Source organism: Stegostoma tigrinum, chromosome 8, assembly GCF_030684315.1.
Source record: "Stegostoma tigrinum isolate sSteTig4 chromosome 8, sSteTig4.hap1, whole genome shotgun sequence".
NCBI lineage: Eukaryota > Metazoa > Chordata > Chondrichthyes > Orectolobiformes > Stegostomatidae > Stegostoma > Stegostoma tigrinum.
The window spans coordinates 97882400-97906256 of NC_081361.1; the positions used below are offsets into that span (position 1 = coordinate 97882400).

Below are 23857 nucleotides of genomic sequence, written 5' to 3' on the forward strand. Positions count from 1 at the left end.
CTGTGCAGAAGATAGATTCATGCTGACCTAATATCCAAGATTACTAAGTTCTCCAGGATTTATGTATTAATGTATAATAAATAGTGTTACTTTGAAATCTAAGAATTGACTTTGCATTTCTCCTTTACCAGTCTGTCTTCAAACCAAGACTTTGGTTCGGCCACATTTAGAGTACTGCGTGCAGTTCTGGTCACCACATTACCAAAAGGAGGTGGATGCTTTGGAGAGGGTGCAGAGGGGGTTCACCAGGATGTTGCCTGGTATGGAGGGCGCTAGCTATGAAGAGAGGTTGAGTAGATTAGGATTATTTTCATTAGAAAGACGGAGATTGAGGGGGGACCTGATTGAGGTCTACAAAATCATGAGGGGTATAGACAGGGTGGATAGCAAGAAGCTTTTTCCCAGAGTGGGGGACTCAATTACTAGGGGTCATGAGTTCAGAGTGAGAGGAGGAAAGTTTAAGGGAGATATGTGTGGAAAGTTCTTTATGCAGAGGGTGGTGGGTGCCTGGAATGCGTTGCCAGCGGAGGTGGTAGACGCAGACACGATAGTGTCTTTTAAGATGTGTCTGGACAGGTACATGGATGGGCAGGGAGCAAAGGGATACAGACCCTTAGAAAATAGATGACAGGTTTAGACAGGGGATCTCGATCGGCGCAGGCTTGGAGGGCCAAAGGGCCTGTTCCTGTGATGTAATTTTCTTTGTCCTTTGTTCAAACCTGTATGTCGCAACAAACCACACGATAAAGAGGCACGAATGTTTGTCCAGACACTGACGATAAGTCTCGTCATAATAACTGATACCACCGAGCTCGCTGATATATTTAACAGAGCAAGACCCTAAATAAGGCCTAGCCACATCCAATGACGTTGACAGGATGTTGTACACAGTAACACAAGAGAACACTTTTCTTAAAATTCATTCATGGGATGCGGGCATTCCTGGCTAGGCCAGCATTTATTGTCCACCCCAGAGGGTTAAGAGACAACCACATTGCTATGGGCCTGGAGTCACATGTAGGCCAGGCTGGGTATGGATGGCAGATTCCTTTCCTAAAGGACATTAGTGAACTGGATGGGTTTTTCCTAAAACCAACAATGGATTCCTAATCACCATTAGGGTCTTAATTCCAAATTTGTTATTGAAATCAGATTCCACCTTCAGATTCAAACCCCAGTTCCCAGAATGTTACCAGGATCTTTTGATGATAGTCTAGTGATAATACCACTAGGGTATCATCTCCAAATATTAAGAATTACAGGAAAGAGGAATATTCACTCTGAAGAAAGACTGTAGTTTTGATCCATATGGAAGGGAGGAGATTTAATTGAGGTATATAACATTATAAGGGGCCTAAATACACTGGGTAGAAAGAACCCATTCCCTGAGCAGGAAGGTCAGTAACCAGGGAGTATGAATTTAGAGCGATCAATAAATGAGAATGGGGATTGGGGGGTAATTCTTTCACCTGGAGGGTATTGAGGATCTCACACTCACTGCTTGAAAGGGTGGTAAGGGGAGAAACCCTTAATGCACTCAAAAAGTGCAAGGAATTTTAAAGTAGTGTCAGAGATAATGGGAACTGCAGATGCTGGAGATTCCAAGATAACAAAATGTGAGGCTGGATGAACACAGCAGGCCAAGCAGCATCTCAGGAGCACAAAAGCTGACGTTTCGGGCCTAGACCCTTCATCAGAGACCCTCTCTGATGAAGGGTCTAGGCCCGAAACGTCAGCTTTTGTGCTCCTGAGATGCTGCTTGGCCTGCTGTGTTCATCCAGCCTCACATTTTGTTGTCAAGGAATTTTAAAAACAACATTCACAGGATTGGACATAACTGGCTGGGTCCAGCATTTATTACCCCTCCCTAGTTGCACCTTGAGAAGGTGGGGATGAGCTGCCTCCTTGAAACACTGCAGTCCATGTGCTGTGGGTTGACCCACAATGCCCCGAGGGAGGGAATTCTAGGATTCTGACCCAGCGACAGTGAAGGAATGGCGATATATTTCCAAGTCAGGATGGTGGGAGGCGTAGACAAGAACTTGCAGGGGGTGTTGTTCCCATGTATATGCTGCCCTTGTCCTTCTGGATGGAAGTGGTTGTGGATTTGGAAGGTGCTGTTTGAGGATCTTTGGTGAATTTCTGCAGTGCATCTTGTAGATAGTACACACTGCTGCTACTGAGCGTCGGTGGTGGAGGGAGTGGATGTTTGGGGATGCAGTAGCAATCAAGTGGGCTGCTTTGTCCTGGATGGTGTCAAGTTTCTTCAGTGTTGTTGGGGCTGCGCTCATCCAGGCAAATGAGGAATACTCCATCACACTCCTGACTTGTGCCTTGCAGATGATGGACAGGCTTTGGGGAATCAGGAAGTGAGTTACTCACTGCAGGATTCCTAGCTTCTGGCCTGCTCTTGTAGTCACTGTAATTGTGTGGCTAGTCCAGTTCAATTTCTGATCAATGGTAGACGCCAAGATGTTGGTTGTAGAGGATTCAGTGATGGTAATACCATTGATTATCAAGGGGTGATAATCATATTCTCACTTGTTGGATATGGTCATTGCCTTCCATTAGTGTGACATGAATGTTCCTTTCGATTTATCAGGCCAAACCTGGATATTGCCTGGGTCTGGTTGCACTGGATCATCACCCCCTGCAAGTTACCCTCCCAGCCACCCACCATCCTGACTTGGAAATATATCACCGTTCCATCTCACCATGCTCTCCCCAAAATCACGAGAGTTTGACGCAGTACTCTGTGAGTACTTATCCTTCAGCCACCGTCACTTCAAATATTAAAACAAAATCCAAGAATTGGGATGGTGCAGGTTTGTGGGATCTTGCTGTGTACTATTATTTGAATGGTGGCAGTTTAGGAAAAGCTGAGGTGCAACAAGAGCTGGGTGTCATGGTGGAACAGTTGCTGAAGATTGGCGTGCAGGTACAGCAGGCAGTGAGGAAAGCTAATGGAATGCTGGTCTTCATAGTGAGAGAATTTGAGTATCGGCGTAAGAGTGCCATGTTACAGTTACACAGGGCCTTGGTAAGTCCACACCTTGAGTATTGTGTGCAGTTTTGGTCTCCTAGCCTGAGGAAGGACATTCTCGCTATTGAGGGAGTCCAGTAAAGGTTCACTAGACTGATTCCCAGGATGGCAGGGCTGACATATGAGGAAAGACTGGATTGAATAGGCTTGGAGTCACTGGAATTTTGAAAATGAGGGGGGATCTTGTGGAAACATATAAAATCCTGACGGGACTGGACAGGCTAGATGCAGGAACAATGTTCCCGATGTTGGGGAAATCCAGAACAAGGGGTCACTGTCTAAGAAAAAGAGGTAAGCCATTCAGGACTGAGATGAGGAAGAATTTCTTCACTAGGTGAGTTGTGAACTTGTGGAATTCTCTCCCACAGGAAGCTGTCAGGAGCCAGTTCATTAGATATATACAAGTGGGAGCTGGACATGGACCTTGTGGCTAAAGGGATCGAGGGGCATGGGGAGAAGGTGCCAGTGGGATACTGAGATTGCATGATCAGCCATTTCCGTATTGAACGGTGGTGCAGGGTCGAAGGGCCGAGTGGCCTACTCCCGCACCTATTTTCTGTGCTTCTATGTAAACTGGTTGCTGGCACTTCCCACCCTCCAACACTTTGAAAATACTGGCAAAGGGTGAACTCAGAGAAACAAATGGGGAGCAGATAAGAGTTCCCGCCGCGTTCGGAAGCGCTGACAATCCCGCGATGGGCGCTACGGCAATGCACCTCGCCCCGCACCTTGCCCGAGTGATTTCAGAAGCGCTTTTTCCAGATTTCTCTCTCTCTCTCTCGTCTCTTGCCGTTGTTCTGTGATCCGCGCCCAAGTGCGTGTGTTTTCCCCGAACATCTGGACTGTGGGACCGGCCAAAATCCTTAGGAGCTTCGAGCTTGGGAGGGAGGATGGGGTGTGAACAGGGTGGAAAGCCCCCTCCCGGAACTTGAGGAGGTGGAAAGAGTTAAATGTGAGGGGAGGCGAAGGGTAACTCACTCGAAGAGGTTTCTGTTGAATTAAAAGCAGCGGTTCCTGCCGTCACACGCACAGACAGAGAGAGAGAGAAGGCGAACCAAATCCGTAACCTCTCTACACCACCTCCCCAACAACAGACAAAAATCCAGCAGCCAGGAGCATCGCAACCTGCAAACTAGGAGGAGGAAGGAGAGAGAGAGAGAGATTCCCGATCACAGCAGAGAAATTTTAAAAAGAGAGAGAAAAAAAATCTCCCAACACAATGAAAAATAATTAAAGTGTCGGAAGAGAAACCGGACTTTTAGCAAGAGGAGTGTGTGAGTGAGTGCTGAGGGGTTTTTATTTGTGGAGAGGGTTGTGTGTGTGTTTTGTTTTGGGGGGTGGGCGGAATTTTGGAAAAGGGGAAATTGAAACGATTTGTGAGTAAATTTCAATCCGAGTGTGTGTAGGGGCTGAAGGTGGGGAGAGTGGAAGGGAAGCAGATTTTATTGTATTTTCAATAGGCAGATATTTGGGGTTGCAGTATTCGGTGGGGGGGGGGGTTATTGGGGGTGGGTGAGCGGAGGTGGGGTGTTGAAATTTGGATCGGGAAGGAAGCTCTCTCTCTCTTTTTAAAAACAAGATGAAAATCTAGATTTTTGAAGGTGAGAGTGAAAAAAATGAGAAAAGGCTTTTGTGTGTATGTGTCGCTTTCTGTATCAGTCACTGTGGGACCCTTTCTTCATTCTACCTAACCCCCTCCCAAATTACCCCAGAGGGGTTTTGTTGGGGGTTGGGGGGCAGTCAAATGTAGATTTCCTTGAGAATTTTTTTTGATAAAACAAAAGGACGTATGAAATAAGGCTTCAACAAGTTTCCAATTTCCACCCCCCCAGCATTTTGTTCATAAATACCAAACCCCCCCCCATCCAATCCCAAATAAAAACTGAGAAAACAGCGTGAGCTCCATTGTCTTCCACCGTCGCTCTAAAATTAAAATAAAAAAGGTCGCGGTGAAATTGAAATAACATTATGTATTTTTTTCTCTTTCTCTTTGATACAAAACCCGTTTGGATTTTTTTAACATAAAAGAATTTTTTTGCGTTGGAAGTGTTGGGGAAGGGGGGGGTGCTGGATACGCAGGCGTACAACTGATCTTCCGCCTTTCTTTCTTTTTTGAGTTATTTTGGAAGAGAGAGAGAGAGAGAATCAGTTTTCATTTTGCAAGCAACACGCGTCTTTTTTCTCTGGCGCTTGTTTTATTTATTTATTTATTTTCTGCAAGTTGTGTATTCAGTGATTTTTTTTTATTGCAATCTCCTCCCCGTCTGTCTGTCTTTTTCTTGGAGGCGATGGAGATGCAGTACAAAGAGTGGATCTTGGAGACTATTGACTCTTTACGGACCCGCAAGGCTCGGCCTGATGTGGAGCGCATCTGCCGGATGATCGAGCGCAAACACGGGCTGTCCCCGGCCGAGACCCAGCAGCAGCTGGAGAAGCTGGTCCGGGCCGAGCTAGTTATCAAAGTGGCATACAAAGGATCCAACAGCTACCGCAACGCTGCCAAGTGGTACAAGAACAAGCAGAGGAAGAAAGCGGCCCCCGCAAGCCCCGAGGATGGCGCTCCGGGCTCGGTGACCCCGGCGGCGGGCTCCCGGAGCGTCGTTCAGGCGGTCAGCGAGCTCCTGCAGCGGAACCAGAGACGCCACCCGCCGCAGCCGCAACACCACGGCTGCCAGCAGCAACCCGCCAGATACTCCAGCCCCAGTGGGCAGAATTCCACTCCAGGGCCTGGGGAGCAAGCGGAGGAGGAGGAAGGGGCGATAGATGAGGGTTGGCGAGGGGTCAGCCTCCGAGATATTGAGAAGCACCTCGCTGCCGGAACCCTGCAGGCTCCCGGAACCCGGAGGTTGGCCCGTGCCAGGCTGCAGTTGGCACTGAAGCGGGAACTCAGCCGGGGTCGGCTCCTGCAGACGGCGTCCGGGCACTACCTGCTGCCCCCACCACCCCCTGGGCCGGGGCCGGGGCCGGGGCCGGTTGCTGGGCGGAGGAGGAAGAAGGAGAGGCTGGAGCTTGAAGGGGCACCGCTGCCGCCAGAAGCAGGCGCTGCACTTGGCCACAAGGTGAGATTTCACCGACTCACCTGCTTTTGCTTTCCTGTGAGTGGGACACAGAGCACAGCATCCAGACCCCCCCTCACTCACCGCCCCCCCCCACCATGTCCTCACACCCCCCCCTCACTCACCGCCCCCCCCCACCATGTCCTCACACCCCCCCCTCACTCACCGCCCCCCCCCAACCATGTCCTCACACCCCCCCCTCACTCACCGCCCCCCCCTCACCATGTCCTCTCAGCCCCCCCTCACTCACTGCCGGCCTCCTCACCCACCGACCCCCCTCACCATGTCCTCTCACCCCCCCCCTCACTCACCGCCGGCCCCCTCACTCACTGCCCCCCCTCACCATGTCCTCTCAGCCCCCCCTCACTGACCGCCGGCCTCCTCACCCACCGCCCACCCCTCACCATGTCCTCTCACCCCCCCCCTCACTCACCGCCGGCCCCCTCACTCACTGCCCCCCCTCACCATGTCCTCACACCCCCCCCTCACTCACCGCCCCCCCCCCACAATGTCCTCACACCCCCCCTCACTCACCGCCGGCCCCCTCACTCACTGCCCCCCCCTCACCATGTCCTCTCACCCCCCCCCCCGACTCACTGCCCCCCCTCACCATGTCCCCTCACCCCGCCTCACTCACCACCGGCCCCCTCACTCACTGCCCCCCCCACCATGTCCTCTCACAACCCCCCCTCACTCACCGCTCCCCCCACCACGTCCTCTCACTGATTTCCCCCCCACTCACTGATTTCCCCCCCACTCACTGCCTTCCCCCCCACTCACTGCCCCCATTCACCCCCCCCCCACTACCCACTACCTTTACCCCCCCAAATCCCGTAACCACCCCGCACTCTCACCACCCACCCTGACTCCTGTCACTCCCCTCATTCCCCCCCCCAACTCACCACCCTCATCCCTAGTACCGTCACCACCCCCACGCCCTGTCAGTTGGATACATCACAGATTCCGCACCCATCTCTCCATGTCCCCTCAACCCCACCCACTCACCCCCCTCACTCACCCCCCTGACCTCTCACCTCACTTCCCTCACTCTCCCACTCCCTTCACACACCTCACGCTCCTTGCTCCCCTCACCCCCGCATACCCCTCATTGCAGTCACCGCAACACCCCGCCCCCTCCTCCTCCGCCCCCCCTGCCCCCTCCTCCTCCGCCCCCCCTGCCCCCTCCTCCTCCGCCCCCCCTGCCCCCTCCTCCTCCGCCCCCCCTGCCCCCTCCTCCTCCGCCCCCCCGCCCCCTCCTCCTCCTTCGCCCCCCCGCCCCCTCCTCCTCCTTCGCCCCCCCGCCCCCTCCTCCTCCTTCGCCCCCCCGCCCCCTCCTCCTCCTTCGCCCCCCCGCCCCCTCCTCCTCCTTCGCCCCCCCCGCCCCCTCCTCCTCCTTCGCCCCCCCCGCCCCCTCCTCCTCCTTCGCCCCCCCCGCCCCCTCCTCCTCCGCCCCCCCGCCCCCTCCTCCTCCTTCGCCCCCCCCGCCCCCTCCTCCTCCTTCGCCCCCCCGCCCCCTCCTCCTCCTTCGCCCCCCCCGCCCCCCTCCTCCTTCGCCCCCTCCTCCTTCGCCCCCTCCTCCTTCGCCCCCTCCTCCTTCGCCCCCTCCTCCTTCGCCCCCCCCTCCTTCGCCCCCCCCTCCTTCGCCCCCTCCTCCTTCGCCCCCCCCGCCCCCTCCTCCTTCGCCCCCCCGCCCCCTCCTCCTTCGCCCCCCCGCCCCCTCCTCCTTCGCCCCCCCGCCCCCTCCTCCTTCGCCCCCCCGCCCCCTCCTCCTTCGCCCCCCCGCCCCCTCCTCCTTCGCCCCCCCGCCCCCTCCTCCTTCGCCCCCTCCTCCTTCGCCCCCTCCTCCTTCGCCCCCACCTCCTTCGCCCCCACCTCCTTCGCCCCCACCTCCTTCGCCCCCTCCTCCTTCGCCCCCTCCTCCTTCGCCCCCTCCGCCCCCTCCTCCTTCGCCCCCCCACCCCCCTCCTCCTTCGCCCCCCCCACCCCCCTCCTCCTTCGCCCCCCCACCCCCCTCCTCCTTCGCCCCCCCCTCCTCCTTCGCCCCCCCCACCCCCGCCTCCTTCGCCCCCCCCCACCTTCGCCCCCCCCCACCCCCTCCTCCTTCGCCCCCCCCACCCCCCTCCTCCTTCGCCCCCCCCCACCCCCTCCTCCTTCGCCCCCCCCACCCCCTCCTCCTTCTCCCCCCTCCTCCTTCGCCCCCCCCACCCCCTCCTCCTTCGCCCCCCCCGCCCCCTCCTCCTTCGCCCCCCCCCACCCCCTCCTCCTTCTCCCCCCCCCACCCCCTCCTCCTTCACCCCCCCCACCTTCGCCCCCCCCACCCCCTCCTCCTTCGCCCCCCCACCCCCTCCTCCTTCGCCCCCCCACCCCCTCCTCCTTCGCCCCCCCACCCCCTCCTCCTTCGCCCCCTCCTCCTTCGCCCCCCCCGCCCCCTCCTCCTTCGCCCCCCCCCGCCCCCTCCTCCTTCACCCCCCCACCCCCCTCCTCCTTCGCCCCCCCCCACCCCCTCCTCCTTCGCCCCCCCACCCCCTCCTCCTTCTCCCCCCCCCACCTTCGCCCCCCCACCCCCTCCTCCTTCGCCCCCCCACCCCCTCCTCCTTCGCCCCCCCACCCCCTCCTCCTTCGCCCCCTCCTCCTTCGCCCCCCCGCCCCCTCCTCCTTCGCCCCCCCCACCCCCTCCTCCTTCTCCCCCCCCACCCCCTCCTCCTTCTGCCCCCCCACCTTCGCCCCCCCACCCCCTCCTCCTTCGCCCCCCCACCCCCTCCTCCTTCGCCCCCCCACCCCCTCCTCCTTCGCCCCCCCACCCCCTCCTCCTTCGCCCCCCCCGCCCCCTCCTCCTTCGCCCCCCCACCCCCCTCCTCCTTCGCCCCCCCCCACCCCCTCCTCCTTCGCCCCCCCCGCCCCCTCCTCCTTCGCCCCCCCCGCCCCCTCCTCCTTCGCCCCCCCCACCCCCTCCTCCTTCTCCCCCCCCACCCCCTCCTCCTTCTCCCCCCCCACCTTCGCCCCCCCCACCCCCTCCTCCTTCGCCCCCCCACCCCCTCCTCCTTCGCCCCCTCCTCCTTCGCCCCCCCCGCCCCCTCCTCCTTCGCCCCCCCCCGCCCCCTCCTCCTTCGCCCCCCCCCGCCCCCTCCTCCTTCACCCCCCCACCCCCCTCCTCCTTCGCCCCACCCCACCCCCTCCTCCTTCGCCCCCCCCACCCCCTCCTCCTTCTCCCCCCCCCACCTTCGCCCCCCCCACCCCCTCCTCCTTCGCCCCCCCACCCCCTCCTCCTTCGCCCCCTCCTCCTTCGCCCCCCCCGCCCCCTCCTCCTTCGCCCCCCCCGCCCCCTCCTCCTTCGCCCCCCCCCACCCCCTCCTCCTTCTCCCCCCCCACCCCCTCCTCCTTCTCCCCCCCACCTTCGCCCCCCCCACCCCCTCCTCCTTCGCCCCCCCACCCCCTCCTCCTTCGCCCCCCCACCCCCTCCTCCTTCGCCCCCCCCGCCCCCTCCTCCTTCGCCCCCCCCGCCCCCTCCTCCTTCGCCCCCCCGCCCCCTCCTCCTTCGCCCCCCCCCCGCCCCCTCCTTCGCCCCCCCCGCCCCCTCCTCCTTCGCCGCCCCCTCCTCCTTCGCCCCCCCCACCCCCCTCCTCCTTCGCCCCCCCCCACCCCCTCCTCCTTCGCCCCCCCCACCCCCTCCTCCTTCTCCCCCCTCCTCCTTCGCCCCCCCCACCCCCTCCTCCTTCGCCCCCCCCGCCCCCTCCTCCTTCGCCCCCCCCCACCCCCTCCTCCTTCTCCCCCCCCCACCCCCTCCTCCTTCACCCCCCCCACCTTCGCCCCCCCCACCCCCTCCTCCTTCGCCCCCCCACCCCCTCCTCCTTCGCCCCCCCACCCCCTCCTCCTTCGCCCCCCCACCCCCTCCTCCTTCGCCCCCTCCTCCTTCGCCCCCCCCGCCCCCTCCTCCTTCGCCCCCCCCCGCCCCCTCCTCCTTCACCCCCCCACCCCCCTCCTCCTTCGCCCCCCCCCACCCCCTCCTCCTTCGCCCCCCCACCCCCTCCTCCTTCTCCCCCCCCCACCTTCGCCCCCCCACCCCCTCCTCCTTCGCCCCCCCACCCCCTCCTCCTTCGCCCCCCCACCCCCTCCTCCTTCGCCCCCTCCTCCTTCGCCCCCCCGCCCCCTCCTCCTTCGCCCCCCCCACCCCCTCCTCCTTCTCCCCCCCCACCCCCTCCTCCTTCTGCCCCCCCACCTTCGCCCCCCCACCCCCTCCTCCTTCGCCCCCCCACCCCCTCCTCCTTCGCCCCCCCACCCCCTCCTCCTTCGCCCCCCCACCCCCTCCTCCTTCGCCCCCCCCGCCCCCTCCTCCTTCGCCCCCCCACCCCCCTCCTCCTTCGCCCCCCCCACCCCCTCCTCCTTCGCCCCCCCCGCCCCCTCCTCCTTCGCCCCCCCCGCCCCCTCCTCCTTCGCCCCCCCCACCCCCTCCTCCTTCTCCCCCCCCACCCCCTCCTCCTTCTCCCCCCCCACCTTCGCCCCCCCCACCCCCTCCTCCTTCGCCCCCCCACCCCCTCCTCCTTCGCCCCCTCCTCCTTCGCCCCCCCCGCCCCCTCCTCCTTCGCCCCCCCCCGCCCCCTCCTCCTTCGCCCCCCCCCGCCCCCTCCTCCTTCACCCCCCCACCCCCCTCCTCCTTCGCCCCACCCCACCCCCTCCTCCTTCGCCCCCCCCACCCCCTCCTCCTTCTCCCCCCCCCACCTTCGCCCCCCCCACCCCCTCCTCCTTCGCCCCCCCACCCCCTCCTCCTTCGCCCCCTCCTCCTTCGCCCCCCCCGCCCCCTCCTCCTTCGCCCCCCCCGCCCCCTCCTCCTTCGCCCCCCCCCACCCCCTCCTCCTTCTCCCCCCCCACCCCCTCCTCCTTCTCCCCCCCACCTTCGCCCCCCCCACCCCCTCCTCCTTCGCCCCCCCACCCCCTCCTCCTTCGCCCCCCCACCCCCTCCTCCTTCGCCCCCCCCGCCCCCTCCTCCTTCGCCCCCCCCGCCCCCTCCTCCTTCGCCCCCCCGCCCCCTCCTCCTTCGCCCCCCCGGCCCCCTCCTCCTTCGCCCCCCCCGCCCCCTCCTCCTTCGCCCCCCCCGCCCCCTCCTCCTTCGCCCCCCCGCCCCCTCCTCCTTCGCCCCCCCCGCCCCCTCCTCCTTCGCCCCCCCCGCCCCCTCCTCCTTCGCCCCCCCCGCCCCCTCCTCCTTCGCCCCCCCCGCCCCCTCCTCCTTCGCCCCCCCCGCCCCCTCCTCCTTCGCCCCCCCGCCTCCTTCCTCCTTCGCCCCCCCGCCCCCTTCCTCTTTCGCCCCCCCGCCCCCTTCCTCCTTCGCCCCCCCGCCCCCTTCCTCCTTCGCCCCCCCGCCCCCATCCTCCTTCGCCCCCCCGCCCCCATCCTCCTTCGCCCCCCCGCCCCCATCCTCCTTCGCCCCCCCGCCCCCTTCCTCCTTCGCCCCCCCGCCCCCTTCCTCCTTCGCCCCCCCGCCCCCTTCCTCCTTCGCCCCCCCGCCCCCTTCCTCCTTCGCCCCCCCGCCCCCTTCCTCCTTCGCCCCCCCCGCCCCCTTCCTCCTTCGCCCCCCCGCCCCCTTCCTCCTTCGCCCCCCCGCCCCCTTCCTCCTTCGCCCCCCCGCCCCCTTCCTCCTTCGCCCCCTTCCTCCTTCGCCCCCTTCCTCCTTCGCCCCCTCCTTCTCTGCCCCCCCGCCCCCTCCTTCTCTGCCCCCCCGCCCCCTCCTTCTCTGCCCCCCCGCCCCCTCCTTCTCTGCCCCCCCGCCCCCTCCTTCTCTGCCCCCCCGCCCCCTCCTTCTCTGCCCCCCCGCCCCCTCCTTCTCTGCCCCCCGCGCCCCCCCGCCCCCTCCATCTCTGCCCCCCCCGCCCCCTCCATCTCTGCCCCCCCCGCCCCCTCCATCTCTGCCCCCCCCGCCCCCTCCATCTCTGCCCCCCCGCCCCCTCCTTCTCTGCCCCCCCGCCCCCTCCTTCTCTGCCCCCCCGCCCCCTCCTTCTCTGCCCCCCCCGCCCCCTCCTTCTCTGCCCCCCCCGCCCCCTCCTTCTCTGCCCCCCCCGCCCCCTCCTTCTCTGCCCCCCCCGCCCCCTCCTTCTCTGCCCCCCCCGCCCCCTCCTTCTCTGCCCCCCCCGCCCCCTCCTTCTCTGCCCCCCCCGCCCCCTCCTTCTCTGCCCCCCCCGCCCCCTCCTTCTCTGCCCCCCCCGCCCCCTCCTTCTCTGCCCCCCCCGCCCCCTCCTTCTCTGCCCCCCCCGCCCCCTCCTTCTCTGCCCCCCCGCCCCCTCCTTCTCTGCCCCCCCGCCCCCTCCTTCTCTGCCCCCCCGCCCCCTCCTTCTCTGCCCCCCCGCCTCCTCCTTCTCTGCCCCCCCGCCCCCTCCTTCTCTGCCCCCCCAGCCCCCCCGCCCCCTCCTTCTCTGCCCCCCCGCCCCCTCCTTCTCTGCCCCCCCCGCCCCCCCGCCCCCTCCTTCTCTGCCCCCCCGCCCCCTCCTTCTCTGCCCCCCCGCCCCCTCCTTCTCTGCCCCCCCGCCCCCTCCTTCTCTGCCCCCCCGCCCCCTCCTTCTCTGCCCCCCCGCCCCCTCCTTCTCTGCCCCCCCCGCCCCCTCCATCTCTGCCCCCCCCGCCCCCTCCATCTCTGCCCCCCCCGCCCCCTCCATCTCTGCCCCCCCGCCCCCTCCATCTCTGCCCCCCCGCCCCCTCCATCTCTGCCCCCCCGCCCCCTCCATCTCTGCCCCCCCGCCCCCTCCATCTCTGCCCCCCCGCCCCCTCCTTCTCTGCCCCCCCGCCCCCTCCTTCTCTGCCCCCCCGCCCCCTCCTTCTCTGCCCCCCCGCCCCCTCCTTCTCTGCCCCCCCGCCCCCTCCTTCTCTGCCCCCCCGCCCCCTCCTTCTCTGCCCCCCCCGCCCCCTCCTTCTCTGCCCCCCCCGCCCCCTCCTTCTCTGCCCCCCCCGCCCCCTCCTTCTCTGCCCCCCCGCCCCCTCCTTCTCTGCCCCCCCCGCCCCCTCCTTCTCCGCCCCCCCCGCCCCCTCCTTCTCCGCCCCCCCCGCCCCCTCCTTCTCCGCCCCCCCGCCCCCTCCTTCTCCGCCCCCCCGCCCCCTCCTTCTCCGCCCCCCCGCCCCCTCCTTCTCCGCCCCCCCGCCCCCTCCTTCTCCGCCCCCCCGCCCCCTCCTTCTCCGCCCCCCCGCCCCCTCCTTCTCCGCCCCCCCGCCCCCCCTTCTCCGCCCCCCCGCCCCCCCCCTTCTCCGCCCCCCCCTTCTCCGCCCCCCCCTTCTCCGCCCCCCCCTTCTCCGCCCCCCCCCTTCTCCGCCCCCCCCCTTCTCCGCCCCCCCCCTTCTCCGCCCCCCCCCTTCTCCGCCCCCCCCCTTCTCCGCCCCCCCCTTCTCCGCCCCCCCCTTCTCCGCCCCCCCCTTCTCCGCCCCCCCCTTCTCCGCCCCCCCCCCTTCTCCGCCCCCCCCCCTTCTCCGCCCCCCCCCCTTCTCCGCCCCCCCCCCTTCTCCGCCCCCCCCCCCTTCTCCGCCCCCCCCCTTCTCCGCCCCCCCCCTTCTCCGCCCCCCCCCTTCTCCGCCCCCCCCCTTCTCCGCCCCCCCCCTTTTCCGCCCCCCCCCTTCTCCGCCCCCCCCCCTTCTCCGCCCCCCCCCTTCTCCGCCCCCCCCCTTCTCCGCCCCCCCCCTTCTCCGCCCCCCCCCTTCTCCGCCCCCCCCCTTCTCCGCCCCCCCCTTCTCCGCCCCCCCCTTCTCCGCCCCCCCCTTCTCCGCCCCCCCCTTCTCCGCCCCCCCCTTCTCCGCCCCCCCCTTCTCCGCCCCCCCCTTCTCCGCCCCCCCCTTCTCCGCCCCCCCCCTTCTCCGCCCCCCCCCTTCTCCGCCCCCCCCCTTCTCCGCCCCCCCCTTCTCCGCCCCCCCCTTCTCCGCCCCCCTCCTTCTCCGCCCCCCTCCTTCTCCGCCCCCCTCCTTCTCCGCCCCCCTCCTTCTCCGCCCCCCCTCCTTCTCCGCCCCCCCTCCTTCTCCGCCCCCCCTCCTTCTCCGCCCCCCCTCCTTCTCCGCCCCCCCTCCTTCTCCGCCCCCCCTCCTTCTCCGCCCCCCCCACCCCCTAGGTGTCCTCACGTCCCCATCTTTTTAATCTCACACCCCCACCGCCTTCTCCACCTCCCAATCCCCATCGCCCTTCCTTCCTGCCCATCCTCCCCTTCTCCCCCCACTCCCCCCCGTTTCCTCCCCCCCCCGTTTCCTCCCCCCCCCGTTTCCTCCCCCCCCCCGTTTCCTCCCCCCCCCGTTTCCTCCCCCCCCCGTTTCCTCCCCCCCCCGTTTCCTCCCCCCCCCCGTTTCCTCCCCCCCCCCGTTTCCTCCCCCCCCCGTTTCCTCCCCCCCCCCGTTTCCTCCCCCCCCCGTTTCCTCCCCCCCCCCGTTTCCTCCCCCCCCCGTTTCCTCCCCCCCCCGTTTCCTCCCCCCCAGTTTCTTCCCCCCCGCGACCCAGCCAGTTTCTTCCCCCCCGCGACCCCCCCAGTTTCTTCCCCCCCCGCGACCCCCCAGTTTCTTCCCCCCCCGCGACCCCCCAGTTTCTTCCCCCCCCGCGCCCCCCCAGTTTCTTCCCCCCCCGCGCCCCCCCAGTTTCTTCCCACCCCGCGCCCCCCGCGCCCCCCCAGTTTCTTCCGCCCCCCCAGTTTCTTCCCCCCCCGCGCCCCCCCAGTTTCTTCCCCCCCCGCGCCCCCCCAGTTTCTTCCCCCCCCGCGCCCCCCCAGTTTCTTCCCCCCCCGCGCCCCCCCAGTTTCTTCCCCCCCCGCGCCCCCCCAGTTTCTTCCCCCCCCCGCGCCCCCCCAGTTTCTTCCCCCCCCCGCGCCCCCCCAGTTTCTTCCCCCCCCGCGCCCCCCCAGTTTCTTCCCCCCCCGCGCCCCCCCAGTTTCTTCCCCCCCCGCGCCCCCCCAGTTTCTTCCCCCCCCGCGCCCCCCCAGTTACTTCCCCCCCCGCGCCCCCCCAGTTTCTTCCCCCCCCGCGCCCCCCCAGTTTCTTCACCCCCGCGCCCCCCCAGTTTCTCCCCCCCCCGCGCCCCCCCAGTTTCTCCCCCCCCCGCGCCCCCCCAGTTTCTCCCCCCCCCGCGCCCCCCCAGTTTCTCCCCCCCCCCGCGCCCCCCCAGTTTCTTCCCCCCCCGCGCCCCCCCAGTTTCTTCCCCCCCCGCGCCCCCCCAGTTTCTTCCCCACCGCGCCCCCCCAGTTTCTTCCCCCCCGCGCCCCCCCAAGTTTCTTCCCCCCCGCGCCCCCCCCCCCAGTTTCTCCCCCCCCCACCGTTTCTCCCCCCCACCGTTTCTTCCCCCTCGCCCCCCCACTGTTTCTTCCCCTTGCCCCTCCCCGTTTCTTCTCCCCCCTTCCTTCCCCTTCCCCCCCACCTCCTCAGTTCACCCTCTTTCTCCACCTTCCCTCCTTCACCCTTTACATTGTCCCAGCTCTTCTCTCCTTACTTGTACTTGTCGTCCCCATTTCCCTTCTCCCCCACACCCTGCCATCTTGCCCGCCCCCTTGTCTGGCTTCCTACCCCCTCCCCTCCTCCCCCTTCGCTCCCCCATACTCTCTCCCCTGCTTCCCGCCCTCCTCTGTTCTATCCTCCACTCATTCTCCCTTCCCCTCCCTACTACCCCAACCCTCCCCCTACCTCCCCTCCCTGTCCTCCCCTTCCCTCCCTTCTTCCAACCTGTCTCTGTCTTAAAGAAACTCAATGACGTGTCTTCCGTCCTCTCATCTCAGGTCTAAAGGACCGTGCCTTCATTCTGAGGCTGTGCCCTCCGGGCCTCATCTCGCCGTACTAGTGAAAATATCTTCTCCACATCTTCTCTATCCAGCCCTCTCAGTTTTCTGTTGGTTTCACTCAGATCCCCCCTCATCCCTCTAAACTCTTGAGTATGACCCAGAGTCCTCAACTGATCCTCATCCCTGGAATCATTCTTCTAAACCTCCACTTGATCCCCTCCAAGTGCAACGTATGCTTCCTTAGATATAGGGCCCAAACCACTCTCAATGTTCCAAATATGATTTGACCAGAGCTATATTCATCCTCAGCAGTACATCCCTGTTGTTGTGTTCGAACCCATCTGAAAGGAATACCAACATTGCGTTTGTCTTCTCAATCTCCTGCTCTCCCTGTACGCTAACCCTGAGAGAATCCTGGACCAGGACTCCACAGTCTCTTTGTCTTTCAAATTTCCAAAGTCTTTCCCCATTTAGAAAATAGTCTACACCTCTATGCCTCCTACCAAAGAGCATAACCTCACACTTTCCCACATTGTATTCCATCAGCCACCTCTTTGCCTGCCCTCCCAGCCTGTCCACGTCCTTCAGTAGTTACCCCACTTCCTCAGCGTTACCTGTTCCTCACCTATCTTTGTCTCGACTGCAAACTTAACAACAATGCTCTCAGTTTCTTTGGCCATGTCGTTCATGTATAATGTCAAGAGTTTTGGCCCCAACATTGATCCTTGCGGAGGTCCACTAGCCACCAGCTGGACCTGAAAAAAACCCCTTTATTCTCACTCTCTGCTCTCTGCCAGTCAGCCAATCCTCTGTCCATGCCAGTACATTGTCCCTAATGCCAGAGGCTGTTCTCTTATTGAGGAAATCCAAATCGATCACTTCCACCAGCGTTTCTTTGTCTAATTTGCTCGTAGCATCCTCAGCAGATTTATTGTTCATGACCACACTTTGACAAGGCTGTGCTGACTCAGCTCTGCAGCCCCATCCATCTCCATGTACTACACAACCTCATCCTTCATGTTGGCCTCTTACAATGACCGTGATCAGGCTAATCAGACTCTATGTTGCAGAGCACAGGGACAGACTCTTCAGCTCAACTCGTCCATGTCAGTCAGATTTCCCAAACGGAAATAATCCATTTGCCTGCATTTGGCCCACATCCCTCTAAACCTTTCTGATCCATGTACCTGTCCAAGTGCCTTTTAAGTGTTATAATTGTATTCCCCTGTCCACTGGCAACTCGTTCCATCCGCACATACCCCCCTCTTTGTGAAAATGTTGCCCCTCGGGTCACTTTTAAATATTTTCTCCACTCACCTTAAACCTATGCCCTCTAGCTCTGGATTCCCCTACCCTGGGGAATAGACCTCGGCTATTCACCCTATCCATGCCCCTCGTGATTTTATAAACCTCTATAAGGTCACCCCTTGGCCTCTGATGCTCCAGTCTATTCAGCTTCTCCTTCTAACGCAAGCCCTCCATCTCAGTGACATCTTTGTAAATCTTCTTCCTTTTGCACCCTTTCCAGTTTAATAACATCCTTCCCGTAGTGGGGTGACCAGAGTTGGATGCAGCACTCCAGATATGGCCTAACCAATATCTTGTACAGCTGTCGCGTGATGTGCCAGCTCCCGTACTCACTGCTCTGCCTGATGAAGGCAAATGTGCACAAAGCCGCCTTCACCATCCTGTCTACCTGTGATGCCACTTTCAAAGAGCTATGCACCTGCACCCTGAGGTGCCTCTGTTCAACAACACTCGCTAGGACCTGACATTTATGCTGTAAGTCCACCCTGGGTTTGTCTTCCCAAAATGCAGCACCTTGTATTTATCTAAATTAATCTCAATCTGCCACTTCTCGGCTCAATGGCCCAGTTGATCAAGATCCCATTCTACTCTTAGATAACCTTCATCGTCATCCACTGTGCCACCAATCTTGGTGTCCTCCACAAACTCAGTAACCACGCCTGGCACGTTCTCATCCAAATCATTTGTATTAATGGTGAACGACAGTGGACCCAGCACTGATCCCGGTGGGACACTCCTGGTCACAAGTCTACAGTCTGAACAACAACTTTTTACCATCACACTCAGTCTCCCACTGTCAATTCAATTTCAGTTACCTAACTCTACCTGGGTTCCATGTGATCTAACCTTACTAACCTGTGTATGATGCAGAACCTTGTCAAAGGCTTTGCTAAAGCCTGTGTCTACTGCGCTGTGCTCATTTATATTCTTGATTCCCTAAGAACAAAGAACAATAACAGCGCAGGAACAGGCCCTTTCACTGTCCAAGCCTGCACTGACACACTTTGCCCTTCCACACTAAAACTGCCTTCACTTACAGGATCCATATCCCTCTATTCCCTTCCTGTTCGTGTATTCGTCCACGTGCTTCTTGAAAGCTGCTACTGTGTCGGCTTCCACCTCCTCCTCTGGTAACCCATTCCAGGCACTCATCACCCTTTGTGTGGAAAACCTTGCCTCGCATTTTTCTTTTAAACTTCCCTCCCACCTCGTGCCTTGAACCTGTGCCCCCTAGTTGGCCTCTCCACCCTGGGAAAAAGCCTCGTACTTTCCACCTCTTCATTAGACTCAATCAAGTTTGTGAGAGACAATTTCCCATGCACAAAACCACGCTGACTGTCCCTAATCAGTCCTTGCCTTTCCAAACGCATATCAATTCTGTGAGTCAGAATCCCCTTCAACAACTTGCCTACTTCTGACATCAGTCTCTGGTCTGTAGTTCCCTGGGTTTACCTTGGAGCCTCCCTTAAATAGTGACACAACATCAGCTAGCCTCCAGTCTCACCTGTGGCTGTCAGTGATACAAATATCTCAGCTAGAGGCTCCCTGCAGTTTCTTCCCCAGCTTCCCACAATGTGCTACGATGTGCTTGATCCTGTCCTGGAGATGAATTTGTGCTGAGGCCTCCAGCGCTGCCTCTTCTGTAAATATGGATCCTTTCCACGACTTTGGTATTTCTTTCCCCAAGTTCACTCGCTTTCATGCTTTCTCCACAGGAAATACAGACGTGAAATATTCATTTAGGGCCGTGCCTATCTCCTGTGGGTCTACACATAGACAGCCTTGTTGACAGTGTTTAAGGGGCCCTGTTCTCTCCGTAGGTACACTTTTTGCCCTTAATATACTCTCTTAAGGAGAATCCAAAGCGATTATCTTAACTGTAGCTGCCAAAGATATCTCGTGTTTCCTTGTTGCCCTTCTGATTTTCCTCTTAAATGTACTCCTGCACTGTCTATATTCAAGGGATTCAGTTGATCCCAAAACAGATTTGACATGCTTTAACAGGGTGTTACATTTACCATTTTCCAGTCCTCTGGGATCTTCCCTGACTCCAGTGATTCCTGAAAGATCACCACCTCTGCAAACTCCTCAGCTAACCCCTTCTGGACTGTAGTCCATCTTCTCCAAGCATTTATCCACCTTCGGACCTTTCAGCTTCCCCAGCACCTTCTCCTTAACGATGACTGTTACACTTACCGCTTTCCCCCCGGGCACTCGTGAGTTCTGGTTTGCTGCTTGTCTCTTCCCCTGTGAAAACTGATGCAATGCCCCTGTTCAGTTCCTCCGCCATTTCTTGGTTCCCTATTGCTACCTCCCCAGCCTCATTTTCCAACAGTCTGTTGTCCAATCTTCTCTCTCTTACCTGTTAGATTTCTTTAAAAAAAAGCTCTTGCAATCATCTTTCATATTTCTAGCTAGCTTACTCCCTTCTTCTATTTCATCTTCTCCCATCTTGTTGCCGCTTTAGTAATCCTCTGCAACTCTGTAAAGGCTACCTAATCCTCTGGCTTCCCATGAATCGTCACCACATTGGATGTTTTCTCCCTTTGCTTTTGTTCTAGCCCTGACTTGTCTTGTTAGGTGTGTTTGCTGTGCCCTCCCGTTAGTATGTTTCTCCTTCCTTGGGATGAATTTCTGCCGTGCCTCCCAAATTATCCCCAGAAACCCCTGCCATTGTTGCTCCAGTGTCTTCGCTGCTGTATTCCCCTTCCAGTCGACTCTGGCCAGCTCCTCTCTCACGCCTTTGAGATTTTAAAATGAAATTATTTTTCCTAATCAACATGTTCAGAGGAATGGTATTACACATCACTGGAGCAGGTGGGATTTGGACCTGGGCCTCCTGGTTCAGGGTGAGGGACACCACACCTGAAGCACCAGAGAGCCATTCCCCTATAACAAAGTGTGGAGCTGGATGAACACAGCAGGCCAAGCAGCGTCTCAGGAGTCATTCTCCTTATGTCTTCATACTTCCCTTTACTCCAGTTTCTTCTTCTCAAACTACAGGGTTAATTCTAACATATTATGGTCACTGCCCCGCTAGGGGATCTTTCACCTTCAGCCTCTGAATCAAGTCTGTCCCATTACACACCAGCAGACCCAGAATTGCCTGTTCCCTAATGGGCTCTACCACAAGCTGCTCCAAAAAAGTCTCAAAGCTATTCCATGAATTCCTTTTGCTGAGACCTGCTGCCAACCTGACTTAGAACATAGAACAGTACAGGCCCTTCAGCCCACAGCGTTGAGCCGATTTACCCCATCCACCAGTGTATTGAAGAGCCCCATGATTGTTGTAATAGTGTCTTTCTGACTTGCTTTCTCTAATTACTGCCCCAAGAGGATCCCCCTCGTCCTCACATACCACCCCACCAACCTCCAGGTACAACGCATCATCCTCCGACACTTCCGCCATCTACAATCCGACCCCACCACCCAAGACATTTTTCCATCCCCTCCCTTGTCTGCTTTCCGGAGAGACCACTCTCTCCGTGACTCCCTTGTTCGCTCCACACTGCCCTCCAACCCCACCACACCCGGCACCTTCCCCTGCAACCGCAGGAAGTGCTACACATGCCCCCACACCTCCCCCCTCACCCCCATCCCAGGCCCCAAGATGACATTCCACATTAAACAGAGGTTCACCTGCACATTTGCCAATGTGGTATACTGTATCCATTGTATCCGGTGTGGCTCCCTCTACATTGGGGAAACCAAGCGGAGGCTTGGGGACTGCTTTGCAGAACACCTCCGCTCAGTTTGCAACAAACAACTGCACCTCCCAGTCGCAAATCAGTTTAACTCCCCCTCCCATTCCTTAGATGACATGTCCATCATGGGCCTCCTGCAGTGCCACAATGATGCCACCCGAAGGCTGCAGGAACAGCAACTCATATTCCGCTTGGGAACCCTGCAGCCCAATGGTATCAATGTGGACTTCACCAGCTTCAAAACCTCCCCCTCCCCCACTGCATCCCAAAACCAGCCCAGCTCGCCCCTGCCACCCTAACCTGTTCTTCCTCTCACCCATCCCTTCCTCCCACCCCAAGCCGCACCTCCATCTCCTACCTATTAACCTCATCCCACCTCCTTGACCTGTCCGTCTTCCCTGGACCGACCTATCCCCTCCCTACCTCCCCACCTATACTCTCCTCTCCACCTATCTTCTCCTATATCCATCTTCAGTCCGCCTTCCCGTCTCTCCCTATTTATTCCAGAACCCTCACCCCATCCCCGTCTCTGATGAAGGGTCTAGGCCCGAAACGTCAGCTTTTGTGCTCCTGAGATGCTGCTTGGCCTGCTGTGTTCATCCAGCCTCACATTTTATTATCTGTCTCCTGGTTAATTTCTTCCCCACCTCCTGACCACTGCTAGGAGGCCTGTACATAACTCCCATCAGGATCTTTTCTCCTCCTGAGGTTTCTCGGCCCTACCCACACGGATTCTACACCATCTGACTCTTTACCAGCGCTTGCCAATGATGTAATTTCATTTCTTAGTAACAAGGCAACCCCGCCCCCTCTGCCCATCTGCCTGTCGTTTCGCTAGGATGTTGGATGTTTAGCTCCCAGCTACGCTCCTCTTGCAAACCACGTCTCTGTGATACCCACAACATTGTACCTGCCAATTTCACTCTGCCCTACAAGTTGATTTACCTTGCTTCTGATACAGCATGGGTTTAAGTGCAACACCCTCAGTCCTGCATTGACTACCTCCTATTCTCATAGTTGTCCCCTTATCTGCTGTGCCTGGAGTTAGATTCCTGACCCTTTCCATTATTCCTGACCTGTTACTTGATCTGAAAACTGTAACTTCTGATGAGCTCTCTACCCCCTTTATGTTTTCCATAATTTTCCATGCAACTGAACCCACAGCCCTGCTATATAATTTAAAGCTGTATCCATGGCCCTCGTGATATGGTTTCCCAGGACCCTGGTCCCAGTGTAATTCAGGTGGAGCTTGTCCCTTTGGAACAGCTCCCTGCTTCCCCAGTGCTGGTGCAAATATTCCCTGTTTCTCCCACAATAATCTTTGAGCCGTGTGTTTACCTCTTTAGCCTTATTGACCTTGTTCCTGTTTGTCCATGGTTCATGTAGTCACTCGGAGACTTTTTTTTGGTTCAGCATTTTAATTTAGCCCCGAGGTGCTCATATTTCTCTCAGCAGAACCCCTTTCCTCTTTCTGCCTGTATCATTGGTACCTACATGGATCACTTCAACTCGCTGTTTCCCCTCCCACAGCAAGTTCCTCTGTAGCCTGGAAAAGACACGGGTAGTCTGCTATGATGCGTGTTTCGTTATCGCAAATTTGCTGCAATGTGATTGATGAATAATACACAATGTTTAGATAATACAAACTTTCTGCAGTGATTTCCCCATAATGCTATTTACTGTGGCAATTTTTCTATAGCACGAGTGGAACAGTAGTTTTGTAGGAAAACGACCTGTGTTGTGAATCCAAGACGGCAACACAGCCGTCAGGACTCTCCATCCTGCCCCCTTCCACTCCCTCCCTCCCTCCTTTTTTCCCTCTCCCTCTTCCTCTCTCTCTCTCTCTCTCTTCCTCTCTCTCTTCCCCTCTCTCTGTCCTCTCCCCTCTCTCTCTGTCCTCTCCCCTCTCTCTCTGTCCTCTCCCCTCTCTCTCTGTCCTCTCCCCTCTCTCTCTGTCCTCTCCCCTCTCTCTCTGTCCTCTCCCCTCTCTCTCTGTCCTCTCCCCTCTCTCTCTGTCCTCTCTCCTCTCTCTCTGTCCTCTCTCCTCTCTCTCTGTCCTCTCTCCTCTCTCCCCTCTCTTTCTCTCTCTCTCCCCTCTCTCTCTCTCCCCTCTCTCTCTCTCTCTCTCTCTCTCTTCTCCCCCTCCCCTCCCATGTCCGTCTTGCTCTCTCTCCTCCCTCCCATCCACCCCCCCCACCCCTCCACCCATCCCTTCCCGCCCACACCCTCCCACCTCCCTGTTTCTCTCTCTGTCCCTCTCCTCTCCCTTTGCGTTGTGCCCAGTATGGCCTGTACTCAGACAGTGAAGGAGGAGGCTGTGAGCAGAGGCGGACACACGCCAACCAGTTTACATTCGGTACAGAGCCAAGACTCCACATTGTCTCCAAATATTTATTCAGGAGACAGCCTATTTTATCTGGAAATGTACATATATGTTGGAACTGCATGCTTTCAGTTGCGGTAGTCCTCAGTCTGTGGTCATTAAGAGGTTGGTACAGCAGACAAATACAGGGTGTTGCGTGGGCCATGCTATGGCCAGTTCCTGCCCTACAGTATTTGTAGCAATGATTTGAGGTGGCTTATTTGTTTATCTTCTGTCCACAGGATCCAGGGTTTGTTTGGCATGCTAAAACTTCATATTGCTTTATAGGAGTGTGGGAGGCATGGTCCCTCACAAGGCTTATAAACAGCGACCATCAGGCATTTTATAATTGTAACTGATGTCCACTTCAAGCCCACCGACTCCCACAGCTACCTAGAATACACCTCCTCCCACCCACCCTCCTGCAAAAATTCCATCCCCTATTCCCAATTCCTCCGCCTCCGCCGCATCTGCTCCCACGATGAGGCATTCCACTCCCGCACATCCCAGATGTCCAAGTTCTTCAAGGACCGCAAATTTCCCCCCACAGTGGTCAAGAACGCCCTTGACCGCGCATCCCTCACACCCCGCCCCCGCCACAACCGCCCAAAGAGGATCCCCCTCGTTCTCACACACCACCCCACCAACCTCCGGATACAACGCATCAT

General features: G+C 60.1%; 1 protein-coding gene across 5 annotated transcripts in view; it reads left to right on the forward strand.

Annotated features, from left to right (window-relative positions):
- The first annotated feature begins 3853 nt into the window (after positions 1-3853).
- The window catches only part of samd13 (sterile alpha motif domain containing 13), a 177826-nt gene continuing 157822 nt past the window's right edge, over positions 3854-23857 (forward strand). For 4 of the 5 annotated variants that reach the window (XM_059648160.1, XM_059648162.1, XM_059648163.1 and 1 more), the window contains exons 1-2: positions 3854-4321; positions 5329-6102. In XM_059648160.1, coding sequence (XP_059504143.1) covers positions 5332-6102 — 771 coding nt within the window. In that variant the 5' untranslated portion in view covers positions 3854-4321; positions 5329-5331. Of the gene's footprint in view, positions 4322-4555; positions 4645-5328; positions 6103-23857 lie in introns of those variants that run through there. The other variant, XM_059648161.1, reaches the window with a different exon arrangement.